Source organism: Athalia rosae, chromosome 7 (genome assembly GCF_917208135.1).
Source record: "Athalia rosae chromosome 7, iyAthRosa1.1, whole genome shotgun sequence".
In the NCBI taxonomy this organism is placed as follows: domain Eukaryota; kingdom Metazoa; phylum Arthropoda; class Insecta; order Hymenoptera; family Athaliidae; genus Athalia; species Athalia rosae.
The window spans coordinates 1496550-1511088 of NC_064032.1; the positions used below are offsets into that span (position 1 = coordinate 1496550).

The 14539-nt window shown below is 40.1% G+C and overlaps 2 protein-coding genes across 4 annotated transcripts in view; one reads left to right on the plus strand and one right to left on the minus strand.

Annotated features, from left to right (window-relative positions):
* The first annotated feature begins 21 nt into the window (after positions 1-21).
* Positions 22-2405, plus strand: LOC105683608 (spermidine synthase). Its single transcript, XM_012396340.3, has 6 exons — positions 22-371; positions 475-620; positions 1008-1128; positions 1259-1505; positions 1595-1824; positions 1933-2405. Exons 2-6 carry the CDS (start codon positions 490-492, stop codon positions 2080-2082), a joined length of 879 nt encoding a protein of 292 aa, XP_012251763.2. The 5' UTR covers positions 22-371; positions 475-489; the 3' UTR covers positions 2083-2405.
* A 2099-nt stretch (positions 2406-4504) lies between these two features.
* Positions 4505-14539, minus strand: part of LOC105683606 (talin-1) — a 28768-nt gene continuing 18733 nt past the window's right edge. For 2 of the 3 annotated variants that reach the window (XM_048659122.1, XM_012396333.2), the window contains 7 exons: positions 13489-14509; positions 12607-13399; positions 11392-12517; positions 10529-11305; positions 9701-10447; positions 6494-7132; positions 4505-6192 (listed from right to left, as the gene is read on the minus strand). In XM_048659122.1, the coding sequence (XP_048515079.1) occupies positions 5353-6192; positions 6494-7132; positions 9701-10447; positions 10529-11305; positions 11392-12517; positions 12607-13399; positions 13489-14509 (5943 nt within the window). In that variant the 3' untranslated portion in view covers positions 4505-5352. Of the gene's footprint in view, positions 6193-6493; positions 7133-7846; positions 8514-9700; positions 10448-10528; positions 11306-11391; positions 12518-12606; positions 13400-13488; positions 14510-14539 lie in introns of those variants that run through there. The other variant, XM_048659123.1, reaches the window with a different exon arrangement.

The following is a 14539-nucleotide window of genomic DNA, read 5'->3' on the forward strand; positions in this document are numbered from 1 at the left end:
TCATGCATTTTCTTTACTCAATAATCGATCCTCATTCACAGAGTAATTACATAAACAATCAGGGATGCAAACGTCACTGATAATTAGTTACAATTACCTCATTAAATCTGAATCACCAATGATGTTTGTTGTAAGAAATTTGTACTGTCAGTTGTGCTTACTGCTTAAGTTAAAATGCTCGTTAGCTTATCAGTTTCTCAAATGAACTTTATCACTCTACTTATAACTTATGAGAGAAGACTTGATAACTACTTAATATATATACACCACGAAGGAGAATGTTTTCGGCCATTCGTATTCTTTAGTTCATTCAAGTTAGTCTTCGCTCAGAACTCTCGCAATATATTTTGATCGCTACACTCGGGCTTGAAGTAAGTTAAATTCAATTCATCCGACAGTCGTTCATTGTCTTTTCAATTACCATTATCGCTCAAGTATAATTCTTCATTTGCCTTTCGCATGCATTCGTTGCAGTTATAGTCGAAAAATATGGATGCTCTTAAAAAAGGCTGGTTCAGTGAATTTTCCGAACTTTGGCCAGGATATGTGCTCTCATTGGAAGTAGAGGAAGTTTTACACGAGGAAAAATCAAAGTATCAAGATCTCCTGGTTTTACAAACGTTGGTATAATAACATAATTTTTTTGTTTCACTTTTCAAATATCAAACAGCAATTCATGTCAGATACAGAACGATTTGAATAACCGACCGGCAATGTGACAATTAAGTAAACTTTGAGTTATAAGACAACTTTAAAAATAAGTTAAAATCTTATAGGAACGATCGTGACATTGTTATTCTTTGATAATCTTTCAATATGGGCCACTGCGCAGAGGGTATCAATATCTTAAATATTTTTAGATCGTTCGAACAACGGTTGTGAAATTTTTATTGATTTCGAAACGTTCAATGTTCGCTAGTCGCGCGATTGTCTTGCTGCGATAAACTCTGTGTGATAATTATAAAATAAGGTTTGAAAAAATAAAAAAATTACTTGAAATTCTGCAGGAAAACATATGGCAGGGCTTTGATCCTCGATGGAGCAATCCAATGCACCGAAAGAGACGAGTTTTCTTATCAAGAGGGAATCGCATTTCTGCCACTCTGTTCTCACCCGAATCCCGAGAACGTGAGTATTAAGAATAATCGAGCTGAGTCAGCGATTCTGTAACTAACAAAAAGAAAAATACTCGGCACATTATGAGCCATAAAAATTAATGATAAATTAAAAAATTTCAAATTGTCATACGTGTAATTAGGTTTTGATAATCGGTGGGGGTGACGGCGGCGTAGCACGTGAGGTGGCCAAGCATCCAAATGTAAAAAGTATAACCCAAGTAGAAATCGACGAGTCTGTTCTTTCGGCTGCCAGAAAATATTTGCCCTTCATGGCCGTGGGGCTGGACAATCCAAAGGTAAAATTATACGTCGGTGATGGTTTCCAGTTCATGAAGAACCATAAAAATGAGTTCGACGTTATTATAACCGACAGCAGTGATCCCATAGGTCAGTGAGTGGAACAAAAATAAAAAAAACTGCTCAACGAGACATCGGTGCAATCTTAATTAATCAATACAATTATTCATTGCCTGCAGGACCAGCGGAATGTCTGTTCGAAGAATCTTACTTTAAATTAATGAGCACAGCTCTGAGATCTGGAGGAATAATATGTAGCCAAGGTGGGACAGCTTGGGCAAATTTGGACATCGTTGAACGAACGTTGCAACATTGCAGATCTGCGTTTGCAAAAACTTCGTATTGTGTTGTTGCAGTTCCGACTTATCCGACTGGACAAATAGGTTTTATCATGGGAAGTTTGAATCCAGTGAGTATCTGAAATCAAACTAATTGAATTCAAATTTACTCGGACAGATATTCTAACTTCATAAATGAATCTAACGTCAATTAAAATTGATTGTTACACATTTTTCAGGAGACTAACTTCAACGAACCTGTAAAAACATTCACTGATAATCAATTAGATGATATGAATATGCGATATTACAGTGCGGATGTTCATCGCGCTGCTTTTGTGTTACCAAGATTCATTGAAAAATCATTAAAAATTTGTGGAAATAATTGAAATAAAAATTGACAAAATATCATCTATCTCACAATTGTATAAGCTTTACAATAAAACAACATAAAAATTTGGCAAAAATTGCTTAATGTTAGTGTTTTTTTGTCAATTTTTTTTTATTTATAAGTATATAAATAATACAGTATATATTCTTATTTTTTAAACTAATTTTTAATTAATATTATTAATATTATTTTTTTGATTGGCAATTCATTGTAACATTCCACGATAATAATATACATATACATGTATAATGTATATATGTAGAGGTATTTATATGCGTGTATATATATTCATAATAAAACTTGATCGCGATTCGCTAAAAATTATCGAATTAATATTTATACATATATATAATATTCTATATTGTCAAAAAATATTTATGTTATCAAAAACTTTGTAAGACACGATTAGAAGCAGTCGCAAAATTATTACGTCATTAATATCCATTATCAATATTATCTCTACCACTTTTTAATTTTCAATTCAATCGTAGCTCTCTTTTGCAACGCATAGGCAATTTGTGTGCATTTATTTTACAATTTATGTAATATATGAAATAGGGTGGGTGAAAAAAATATATATATATTTTTTTTCTTAGCATGGGGGCAGAATTTGTACCTTATGAAAAAAGAAAATTTTTCAAACGTGGAAAAAATTTTTTATTTGATATTTTGAGGTGGCCCACTCGTTTTTTGAACAAATAATTGATAAAGTGGGGTACTTCTAGCAAAAAAATTATTTCCACCTAATGATTACTCGATCGATTGCATGAGTAGATGATTTTGGCTTTCAGATTTGGATTCCTGAGCTGATTATACGTGAGATTACTCTTGAAGAACCAACAAGAAATTTGATTTTTGAGCAAAAAATAAATCATTGTTTTAATCGGGTTTAATATGCTTTTCTTACGTATTTTGACCTCAGGAATCTGAATCTAAAAGAAAAATTGACCTATCTCTAAAATTGACCGAGTTATCGCCCATTTTCAGCTTTTTGGGGTCAAAAATAAAAAATTAATTTTTTGGTCTATCTTAATGTAATTTAAGCTCAGGAATCTGAATCTGAAAGAAAAATTTATCTATTTTGAAAAATAACCGAGTTATCTCCATTTTTTTGCATTTTTTGGCATAAATTTGAGGATATCTCGAAGGGAAAAAATCGTAGCTCAATTTGGACCACGGATTCGTGTTCCTGAGGTCAAAATACATAAGAAAAGTGCCATACGATCAATTTTAAAAAATAAAAATTTTTGGCCAAAATTTGAGATTTTTCCAAGGGGTACCCCTTACGATTTTTTCAAATTTTGACCAAAATTTTTTATTTTTTAAAATTGATCGTATGGCACTTTTCTTATGTATTTTGACCTCAGGAACACGAATCCGTGGTCCAAATTGAGCTACGATTTTTTCCCTTCGAGATATCCTCAAATTTATGCCAAAAAATGCAAAAAAATAGAGATAACTCGGTTATTTTTCAAAATAGATCAATTTTTCTTTTAGATTCAGATTCCTGAGCTTAAATTACGTTAAGATAGACTAGAAAATCAATTTTTCATTTTTGACCCCAAAAAGCTGAAAATTAGCGGTAACTCGGTCAATTTTAGAGATAGGTCAATTTTTCTTTCAGATTCGGATTTCTGAGGTCAAAATACGTCAGAAAAGTGTATTGCAATCAATTTTTGAACTACTTTACTTTCGGCCCAAAAATTGATTTTTTTTTTTACTTTTTAAAGGTGATCTCACATATAATCAGCTCAGGAATCCAAATCTCATGCAATCGATCGAGTAATCATCAATTATTCGCTGTTGGGAGCAGAAAAATTATAAGACTTATCGATTGGTTTTAGTCGTAAACCCACTTTGATTCGTCGCAATCCATGCATGAGTCGAAATATTCGTATTTCTCGGTCTACGAGGGAACCCAAACTTAGCTGGAGTCAGGTAGCCACGGGCGTGCGGTTTGTTGTGGGGCGTGACCTCTGCTCAGCCCCGAAGGTGACGTCTCACAACAATGCGCTACGCTGCTGGCTACCTGACTCCAGCAAAGCTCGGGCTCCCCGATTCAACTTCAATTTTAAGTCAAAAAAAGAGCATGTCATTTTTTGATTTTATACTTGAATTACAAAAATAATAGGAAAAAAATTTTGAACAGTGAACGAGTAAAAAACAATCACAAACGACAATTTTTAGATATTTTCTATGATTTTTGAGCAAAAAATATTTTGTTTAGCTGGAAGTATCCCACTTGATTAATTATTTATTCAAAAAACGAGTGAACTACCTCAAAATATCAAGTGAAAAATGTTTTCCACATTTGAAAAATTTTCTTTTTTTATAAGGTCCAAATTCTGCCCCCATCCTAAGGAAATAAAAAAAATTTTTCAACCCACCCTAATATGAAAGGCTCTTTTTTATCACTAGACATTAACTTTTATACCTTAAATATTAATTCCATATGAATGTATTATTTTTTTTTTTCGTTTTTACTTTTTCAATTAATGAAACACTCAATTTTTGGTATGGTTAGACTTAGATGCGAAGGTAATTATTAAACTCCTCATAATGAATAAAAAACCACAGGTATAACTAAGGGGGGAAAAATAAGTTGAAGTAAAAAAAAAATTGTGAAATCTAGAGCTGAAAAAGTTCAAGTGCGAGAATTAAATCATGTTAATAATTGGCTCTCTCGTCGATTCAGTAATTGAATCGAACCGGAGGCAGAAAATTAATATAATTAAATGATATGTTACTTCTCTTGTTAATTCAACTTAAAATTAACATAAATGCTTATTCGTAAATGAGAATTTAAAGTAGTTGTGTATTTGTAGGAAAGCGTTACTAATATTCGTTGAGATTATTTTTTTGTTTTTTGTTAATTAAAGCTACGATCACGCTTCAACAAAATAAAAAACATTGAAAAACAAAGCGAACAATTACTTGGTGAAGTTGGAGATAAAAAAAAAAAACAATAAACTATGATGTAATAATTATCAATAAAATAGGGTAGAGTTAATATCATATTCAATTTCTATCTGTTATCATTAGTTTTCATACACAAAAAACTTGCTAAAAACTTTACTAGGTAAAGCAGGAATTGTTATAGTTCCTAAAAGGCATTTTTGAACAGCACTTATTTTCTTTTTCTCGTTATCTAAGGACACTTTACTAATTGGCCACTTTGTGTTTTTTATTCATCTTTTTGAGAGAAATAAGAAGAAACAATCATTACTTTTTAACGTCAACGGAGACATACAATGGAAACTGATAAGAGTTAATTTTCAAATTTCAAAACCTGGCGTGTCATCGTTTTCTTAACATGCACAGATGTGCTGCTCTCCGTCAGTTTCCTATGACTAATATATTGCGTTGTAGGTTGAAGATCGTCCAGCGTACTGTTCATCAATTGAATCGGTGATCTCGAATGGTTTGGCTCATAAGCCCTTGTTTCGTAACGAGTGGTGTAACTCTCATACCCACTTTGATCAGCGTCTGTCTCGGCGTCGTCAGACGTATCAGCTTTGCTTTTATATTTGGCTTGACGAATGGCGGTGAGCCTTCCTCGTGCTTCTTCTAGCTCTCTCTCGATACGGAGTACTTCGGATCTCGCGTTTATTTCCTGGGCGATACCTCCGACCATTTTTCTGTTGAGAACCAGCGAACGATCTTCCTCTTGTTGTATCGCCTGCTGCGCGGCCCTTACCAAATTGTCGGTTGCTCGTTTCACCGCGTTTCCAGCGGCCTGTAATCTCTTTGTACTTTCACTGTCGGGGTCTGCCTTTACCTTACACGCTACCAAAAGTTGCGCGGTGCTACTGGCCACTTGTTTAGCACTCGATATCAACTTTTCTTCCGAACTAACACCTTGGACCAGGGCGTTTGCCGATTCTACAAGACTGTGCGTCGCTGCCGCGACCAATCTTGCTGCGGATATCAGACCTTCGGACCATTGACCGTCGTCGGAGCTCGTCAGAGGTGTTCGCGAAACTTTACCGGTGGCTATGAGTTCTCTTTGGGCAGCACTGGCTGCTTTTATCAGGGCTGATGTTGCCGCAGCGATAGATTTTGCCGCCTCTAGGATCATCTCGTCAAAGTTCATGTCTTCGCTAGCCTCCTGCAAGCAGAAATCAGATTTTGAAACACCTGTAGCGAGGATGTGATCTTTGTGAACTCGATGACGTGACGCCAAAAACGGCAATCTTCTTCCCATCGTTGACGGATGTTCTTCTCCTGTGTTTCGGACGACGGTGCGAGCCACCCTAATAATATGTTTGATTCCTGGTCGATTATTGAAAAAACAACCAAGAATATCAAACATATCTCAGGGTAGCCCGCCACGATGATCTCCGTAGTGATTAAAAATCCTAAAAATTCATACTCGGTGAAATTACAAGAAAAAAGAGACGCGTATTTACCTGTATGCTTCTCCTAGGACGGAGACTGGCCAGTTTCTTGGCAGCTGCATCTATGCTGGCGGCAGCGCCGAGTAATTCATTTTCTGCAATGACCGTGGGATCGTCGGGATCGACCCAATCATTTCCTTTCAATAATTCCGCAACTGTTACCAGTTCCGTAACAGACTGAGCGATTTTTCTCGAAATCGGTGGAAGTAGGTGTTTGGCATCGCTTGGTCGGATCGAAATTTGCAATATGGATTGTAGAAGTTCTCTATAATTCAAGGCAACGTCGTGTCCAGCGTTCAGAGTTCTGTCGCGCAATTCTGCAGTCTCTGCGCAATGATAGGCAGCATTTTTACAAATCAAAAGCATATCGCTGATGGCTTTTCTCCCCATGTTTGCTGCCGCTATAATGTCGTCTTGTTTACAGCTATTTCCTGCAGCTACTGCCTTTGCTGTTGATGTCGTGATATTTTTGGTACACCGTACAAGATCTTCGGGTGTCACGGGGGTTCTTTGGACATCGGGGGTATTCAGCGATCGTATTTCTTGTCCGATAGCTTCGATGGTCGATTCCAAAGCCCTGGTTCCACGTGTGTGCTCATCTTCGACGGCTTTAACTGTCTTCAATAGCGAAGTAACGTTGGTAACCATCACCTGTAAGGAAAAAATCAATTAGATATAACTACGGCTTTGTTAAAAAAAACAATAATTTCTCTTTTTTTTTGGCCACTATAAGCGCGTTGCACTGTTAGATGCTGTTAGTAGACGACACATGAAAAAATCGCACAACGTTAGTGATAAAAATATAATACAGCTCGAAAAATTGGAGCCTAAACATTAGTACGAACCTGAAAATAAAATAAAATAAAAAAATAATAGTCATTGCAATTGGATGTGTTACATTTTAATACTACCCAAGAAAATAAATTTGTTAGTCGATCCTGTAAATGAAAAGAGAAAAAAAAAAAAATAAATGGAAGTAATAATAACATTAACCGAACACTTTCACACCTGGTTTTAGAATTTCGATATTCGGATTCCGTCTGCGGTTATTTTATTCACTCGGAGGTGTGAATGTGTTGAATGAAAAAAATGTTCGCACGTATTCTGCGTACGCTATATTGCGATCATGAATAGTAAGCCTGTAGATGTTATTGTCGATAGGAGAAAAATGTATTAGGCTCGAACTACTTTTGTTATAAGTTAATATGATTCATAACTAAAGTACGTTTGATTATGCTTTTGGCTATTAGTACACATTATGATCATAGTACATACCTATTTTTTTTTTTTTTTTCTCTATTTTTACCCGTCGAAAGTTACGTAAATTTGATATTGCTCGAGAAAAGATTTTTATTGTAAAACAGATATGGCTCACGAACTTTTATTCAAAACGTTTACAAACGGGCGATACGATGGAAAGTATAAAATAATTGAAAATTTTCAAGCAGGTGTAACGTACGTGACGGTATGTGTATAAAAATAAATTCGGCCTGTGAAAATCAACTGGCATAATTTTTGAATAGAAAAAAAAAATTAATAAATAAAGAATGTTATCGAAATGACATTATACCCTCGTGAGGAAGTCATAATGGCGTATATGTTACATTTGATGAACACGTCATGATAATTATTAAGCAGCCCGAGCATGCTTGATATTTTGATCTGCAAGCTGCAGTCTATAAATTTATTCTCCATCGCCGTAGAAAATAATAGCGGTAGTTGACAGAAAGAGCTTGAGATAAAATATTTTAGATATATATAAATGATATAAATGATAGATTATAAATTGAATATAATGAGCGAAGCATACTTTGTCGTTTTTTAAAATATACATAGAACATTAAATGAAAAGACAGATATCAATATTGGGCTACATAAGCAGCAAGAGGTCCGAGGTGCGACGAGTAGGGTGATTGCTTTCAGATACGGACAGGAGACGAATCAATTCTTCTTCCTGGTCTGATATAAACCACTCAGATTCCGAACCACCAACGTCGCCGTTAAACTGCTGTTGTAGCTGTTGCGCTAGCACCTATTCATACCCCCAAGACACCAAATATCGTCAATAAAGTTTATATCAAAGTCCACCTTTGTAAAAAAATATTTTTCAGACAAAGAACAATAATTAATATCGGATTATTCATTTGACTGGACTTGATGGTATGTTTGTTTTTGTTAATCATTTGAAATTCAGTTACATGAAACTAGACAGAAATCATAGAGATCTGTGAATAAAAATTCATTCAATTACCATGGTCAATTTATGGCTATCTCCAGTACATGATTATAAATCTTTCAAATAATTTGGTGCAAAATATTGGTCATCTGCAGTTTAGTTTCCATCCAAACAACAATAAATAACTACATATAAATAATATCACACGCATTAGAAATGAAGAAAAAAGCCCAATGTACTTAAAAATAGAAAAATGAAAAAAAAAAAGGAAAAATTTCATGGAACGTAAGGTGGACTTTAATATTAGTTAATGACAATATCTAGTCAACTATGCGCATGTATTTATGAGTACAATATTATACGTATACCTCGCTGCTGCCACACGAATCCATAATGAAATAAATTCAGAATCGATCGTCATAATTATCAACGCGATATTTTTGAATAATTTTAGTAAAACTGAAAGCCGTTTGACGATACAAAATTAGTTAGCAAAATCATATTGTAACGTAGTAAAATAATATTATTTCATTAAAGTCCACCCCAAGTAGAGATAAAACGTAAAAAAAAAAAATACAAAAAAGAGCAAAGTAAGACAAAAAATTTAAACAGTAAAGAGTAGATCGTTTCGTTAGTACGTAAGAGGATTAGTAGAAAATTAATAGTATTGTTACTTATCTCATCTGAAGATATTTATGTTTTCCTAGCAAAAATTCACAGGCTAGCAATCGCCAACGAATGAATTAATGAATGACTGTAATAATTGTTTTTGTTTTTCCACGTTCCAATCAACACCCACAAGAATTAATAAGCGATCGAAAAATTAGTTTCGGTAGTTATACGCTATGAATGAAAAAATTGTAGTAGATATTCTTTGTGTTAAATGAATGAGAAGCGGTGACGATAGTTTGTACGCTAGTGAAATAATTACCATTTAGAAGTAGACCTTGGGTCGCATCTTGTGCGTACAATGGCAAAAATATTCAACGAAAATTACACATCAACTGGCTAATAAATTGAAAAAGAAACAGATAATCTCGTACCTTCGCGGAGTCCTTGAGATGCGCCATGCTCGGATCATTGATTGGTTTTCCACTCGCCGTCTTTGTTGCTTGAATCAAATCCCCAAGAGCGGAGGCCACGTCTTTCACAGCATTGATCAGCATGACCTGGGCCTCTGGATTGTGACTGCCCAAACTTGCAGCTCCGTATTTAACAACTTCAGCGAGCTGTACGATCGTAGAAACTGCGTTTTGAGCAGCAACGGCCAACTGTTCCTGAGACGAAGCGGCACCCGCTACGAGAGTTTTAGTGTCCTCGACAAGAGCCTTGGCAGTTTTTAGAATATTTTCGCGATGGTCAGCAAATATATCGCTGTCGTTTTCTGCGTGAAGAGTTCCAGCTGTCGCGAACATTATCGTGGTGTCCAAGTCTCCGATTATTCCCGAGACAGTACTCGCAGCATTTATGCAAGCCTGAGTGCCACGGGAGCCTGCCTGAAGGGCGGCGAGAACCTGAGAAACTTTTTCGGTAACATTTTTGCTGTGTTCCGAGACTTCACGTTGGGCAAAAGCGTCGCCGGAGGCCATTTGGCATGTTCCAGCAGCGCGCACTATATCGGCACACGCCCGACCCAGCTCTTGGACACCAGTTCTGAGGCGTAAAGAAACGTCGGCGTTCGTCGTTGCTGCAGATGCACCGGAGGCGTCGCGGGACAGCTGTGTGTATTTGTGGGATACGTCTACTGCCAGGGGACCCAGGCGAGCTACGTCTACGCTGGATTTTGTCGACTGTTAAAAGAAAATGTGGCGGATGATAGTTTCGCAAAATTTACGCACAACAGTTCGGTCGTCATTCCCTGGAATACTCACCATTTCCTGTGCCAATCTTGCGATTTCCTTGGCGGCCTCAACCATTCGAGTCTGATAATCAACGTACGAGTCGACGGTATCGATGGTAGACATTCTGTGGTCTTCGAGTCGCACCATAGCTCTGGATATGGTGTCGATCAGGCCTGTGACGATGCCATTGGAGGTGGATATCGTCTCCAAAGTATTCTGCAGTTCCCTGAGCGCGTCCTTCGTCGATTCGACCGTCTCGTCAACTTCTGCGTGCAGGTTGACGGCCTTGGGATTACCGCCGGATTCTTTCGCTACGTAAATCAACTGCAAAGTCGACTCGGCCACGGTCTTGGTTTGGTCGAGAAGAACCATCTGTTGTTTAGAGTGGACCATATTCGAAGCTGCGCCGATGGCTCCGGTCACGAGTGGTTCGGAATACAAGGCAATCTGACTGACGGCATGACCAACGTGCTCCGCTCCGTATTTAGCAGCGGATCTGAGGGGTTCGAGTTTTTCACGGAGTTCGCTCGCACTGCTCTCCATCTGATCCGTAAATCCTTGTACGGTGTTTTCTTTACGAGGTACGAGTGCTTGAGAAACGACACTGAGCGACGCGGCATCGAGTTCGCGAATTCTTGACGAAAGGGTCTCTATCGCAGCGTCGCATTCCTTCTGGCCAGGAGCTTTGTCTCGGATCGAGGCCACCAATGATTTGATAGAGTCGCTCACGCTCTTACTGTGGTTAGCGAGCAGCTGCCAGGTCGGTGGATCTTTGGGACTAACGGCGAGACTCTTTGCAGCTTGGACCTAAAGAGAGCGGAGATATTAGCGGGAGAATAAAAAATTATCTCGGACAACAAGCGCAGAATGATCCCCGACGAGGTGTTACGTACCATAGCGCAAGATCCATCGATTATTGATTTTCCAGCACTAGTGATGGGTTCCTGAGCGGCGCGAGCAGCTACCGAAATCTTTGCTGGTTGACTGGCGAATTCCGGGGATGAGGCGAAGTTGCACAGATTGTCGACAGCCTCGAGAAGTGGTCTCGTAGCCTCGGAGCATTTTTCTCTATTTGCCTCGGAGCAATCCTGGTCCAGGGCCTTTATTTCTTTGACCAAACTTCCCGTTGAGTTGGCAACGTCCTTGGCAGACTGCACGAAATGTCTTTTGGCAACTGGGTTGGTAGTTTTACTGGAAGCCACTCGACACGCGTTACAGAGAGCGCTCGTATGTTTCGCAATCATTGTAGCGGCGTGTAGAACTTGCTGAGGAGTGCTCGTCGGGTTCGTGAGATTCTGACATCCGGTATGAATGGCTTGGGCAGCTCTGAAGAACTGCGCTTGATCAACGAGTCCCGGTTTTCCAGCAACCGACGTTGGGTCGCTGACTCCCGCCAAATAAGCTGCTTGTGCAGCAGCTTCAACGAGTCCACAGATAGATGAAGAAACTCCTCTGACGGCAACGGAAAATTGTTCATGTTCCGATTTCTTCGCGTGATTTGCGATGCCTGTCATTCCATCGCCCAAGCTTTTGCTCTTCTCCATTACCGTGTCAAGGCATTCGAAGTATGAAACATCAGAGATCGGGTCGCTTGGATTATCGAGAAGAGGTCGCATGGATTGTATGTTCCTTATCGCGTTGTCGCATTCATTTTGTCCAGGTGCAGCAGAGGTGCAGACGTCGATGAGATAATTTATGGAGTCCGTTACAGCTCGGGCTGCGGCGGAGAGTTGATTCTTTGCATTTGGAGCGTTGGGATCAGCCGCGACCGATTTAGCAGTGACCAAAAGTTTGCTGGAAGTCATGCTGACGTTCTTCAGGGAGACCACCATTTGTCCTCGAGTCTCGGTCGTTGTTTGACCAGCCATTTCCATGCTGACACCAAGCAGGTCACCAAAAGCGCTCGTAAATTCTTTGGAAGTGTTTGCTAACTGAACCGGCGATCGCACGGACGACACAACGTTCGCCGAGGCATCGTTCAAGTCCGCGGCGGCTGTATTCAAGTTCTGTTGCAGTTGCCTAAGGAGAGAAAAATTTCATGGCATAACTGGAGTGCGTCAAAGAAAAACCAAGTGTCAACAGAAATTCATTGGTGGCGATTTACTCACCCGTAGCTCTTGTTAGTTTGTGGGAATTCGTTCATGTTGAGAACTTGACTCATGTCGTCGATGTTTCGTATGGCGTCGTCGACGTCTCTTTGTCCCGGAAGACAGGATACGCATTTATTGAGCGATTGCGAGACGTCCTTAGCAACAGCGGCGAGGTTCGCAACGTTCTCCGGGTTGTCGGGATTGTTCAACGCCCTTCTGGCTTCCTTGACGAGATACAAGGACCTGACAATTATGTCATCAGCTGTGGTCAAGACCTTCTTCTGGGTTTCAGGTTGATTAGATGTTGCGGCAACTCCGCGTACTGCACCGGTGAGTTCTTTGAGTGCGGTGGCGGTTTCTCTCGCCGCACTTCCGGTGTAGTTCTCGTTACCCTGCTTTGCAGCGGACAACAGCTGAGCCATGGCGAACCCGACGTTCTTTGACGAGGCCCCAAGTTGTAACGCAGTCGACTCCGCAGTCTCACCAGGCAGTGGCCGCAGTCTGGCCGCTTCAACTGCCTGATAAAATTCATAAAGTTCGTCTTTCAAGCTGTTTATCAATTCTTCAGCTGCGTCGAGCTCCAGACCGCCACACGCCTCTCTGGCGCGTGTTACCGCCGATCTAAGATCTGACAATGTAGATCCCAATTGTTGCGAACTGTTATTCAACTGCATAGCAGAAGCTTGGTCAGAGACTGTGGGAACCACAGCTCTGGCAGCTTTGATTACACTGGATCCTGGCTGAAGGAATTGCTCCGCAGCATTTATCAAGTTGAGCTGAGCCGTGGGGTTGTCGGGTTGTGCCAGAGTGCCTTCGGTGAGAAAAAAAACACACACACATTCCAATGATGTAACAATAAAAGTATACCCGCTGAGAAGAATGAATAAAATTTGCAAATACCTTTAACACCAGCTACAAGGTTTGGAACTTGCTGAGCTACAGCTCTGCATTCCGCGTTGAGTTCTTCCTGACTTGCTGCATTTGTGTTGTGTTTTGCAGCTCCCGATGCTGCGGAAATACACTGTGTTGCGTTCGCGGCCGCTTGTTTGGCACACGATTCCAGTCTGGTGATCAATTTTCTACGTAATCCCGGTGTCGCAGCTGCCGTCGTGGCAGCTCTGAGCTCCTCTGCGGCACGGCGTAGCTGATCTTGCATATTGGCGTCATGGGGGCTGCTAGCGCACTGCCTGGCAGCTTCTACCATTTTCGCAGTGGCGTCAGCAAGAATTTTAGCCGCAGCCAAAAGTCGACGCTGTTGTTCCCCGTCTGTTTGACTTTCAGCCTCGCCCTTGATGCTGTGAATGAGCTGAGCGGTCGCTTGACCGACTACCTTTGCTTGGCGTACCATTTCACCGGCATCTCCGGTGCTGGCGAAGAGTTTATCGGTTGCAACAAAGATCGTTTCAACGGCCCCTTCTTGGACAGATTCCTTAGCTTTTTCGGCCCGTGTGGCACTTTGTATCCGATTCAAAAGTTCGTTCAGGGTCCTACTGACCTCGGCGGCAGCGGAGCTAAGTTCTTTGAGTAGATTCTCGTCCGTGCAAGTTTCATTGCATACCTCAACGAGCCCCTCGACAGCTCTCGTTACTTCTCTAACAGCGTTCATGAGCTGGGTCTGGCAGGCGGGCGAATGAAGAGTAGGTGCCACAACCTTCGCGCACGCAACAAGCTGAGAGGTAGCCAAAGCGCATTGAGTCGCCGCCGATATCACGCGGTTCTGTGTCACCGAATCTTCGCATGTCGTTGCTATGTTCTTAGCCTTCACTACCAACGCCGCAGTCGTGTTTGCCACGGCTTTGGCGAGCGCGAGGAGCATGTCTTGTAATTCACGGTTCGAATCGTCTTCCTCTCCGATTGTTGTCAGGACTTGATGAGAGGCTTCGCCAACGCGAGAGGCAGCATTGAGGAGATTCTGCCTTGGCTGTAACGCAAAAACGTGCATTGAAGCAAC

Excerpts from the sequence above, each read along its gene's own strand:
- LOC105683608 (XM_012396340.3), top strand. The coding sequence starts at position 490 with ATGGATGCTCTTAAAAAAGGCTGGTTCAGTGAATTTTCCGAACTTTGG. Across the intron at positions 1,129-1,258 it reads CTCACCCGAATCCCGAGAAC|GTTTTGATAATCGGTGGGGG; the intron begins GTGAGTATTAAG and ends ACGTGTAATTAG. Across the intron at positions 1,506-1,594 it reads CGACAGCAGTGATCCCATAG|GACCAGCGGAATGTCTGTTC; the intron begins GTCAGTGAGTGG and ends CATTGCCTGCAG.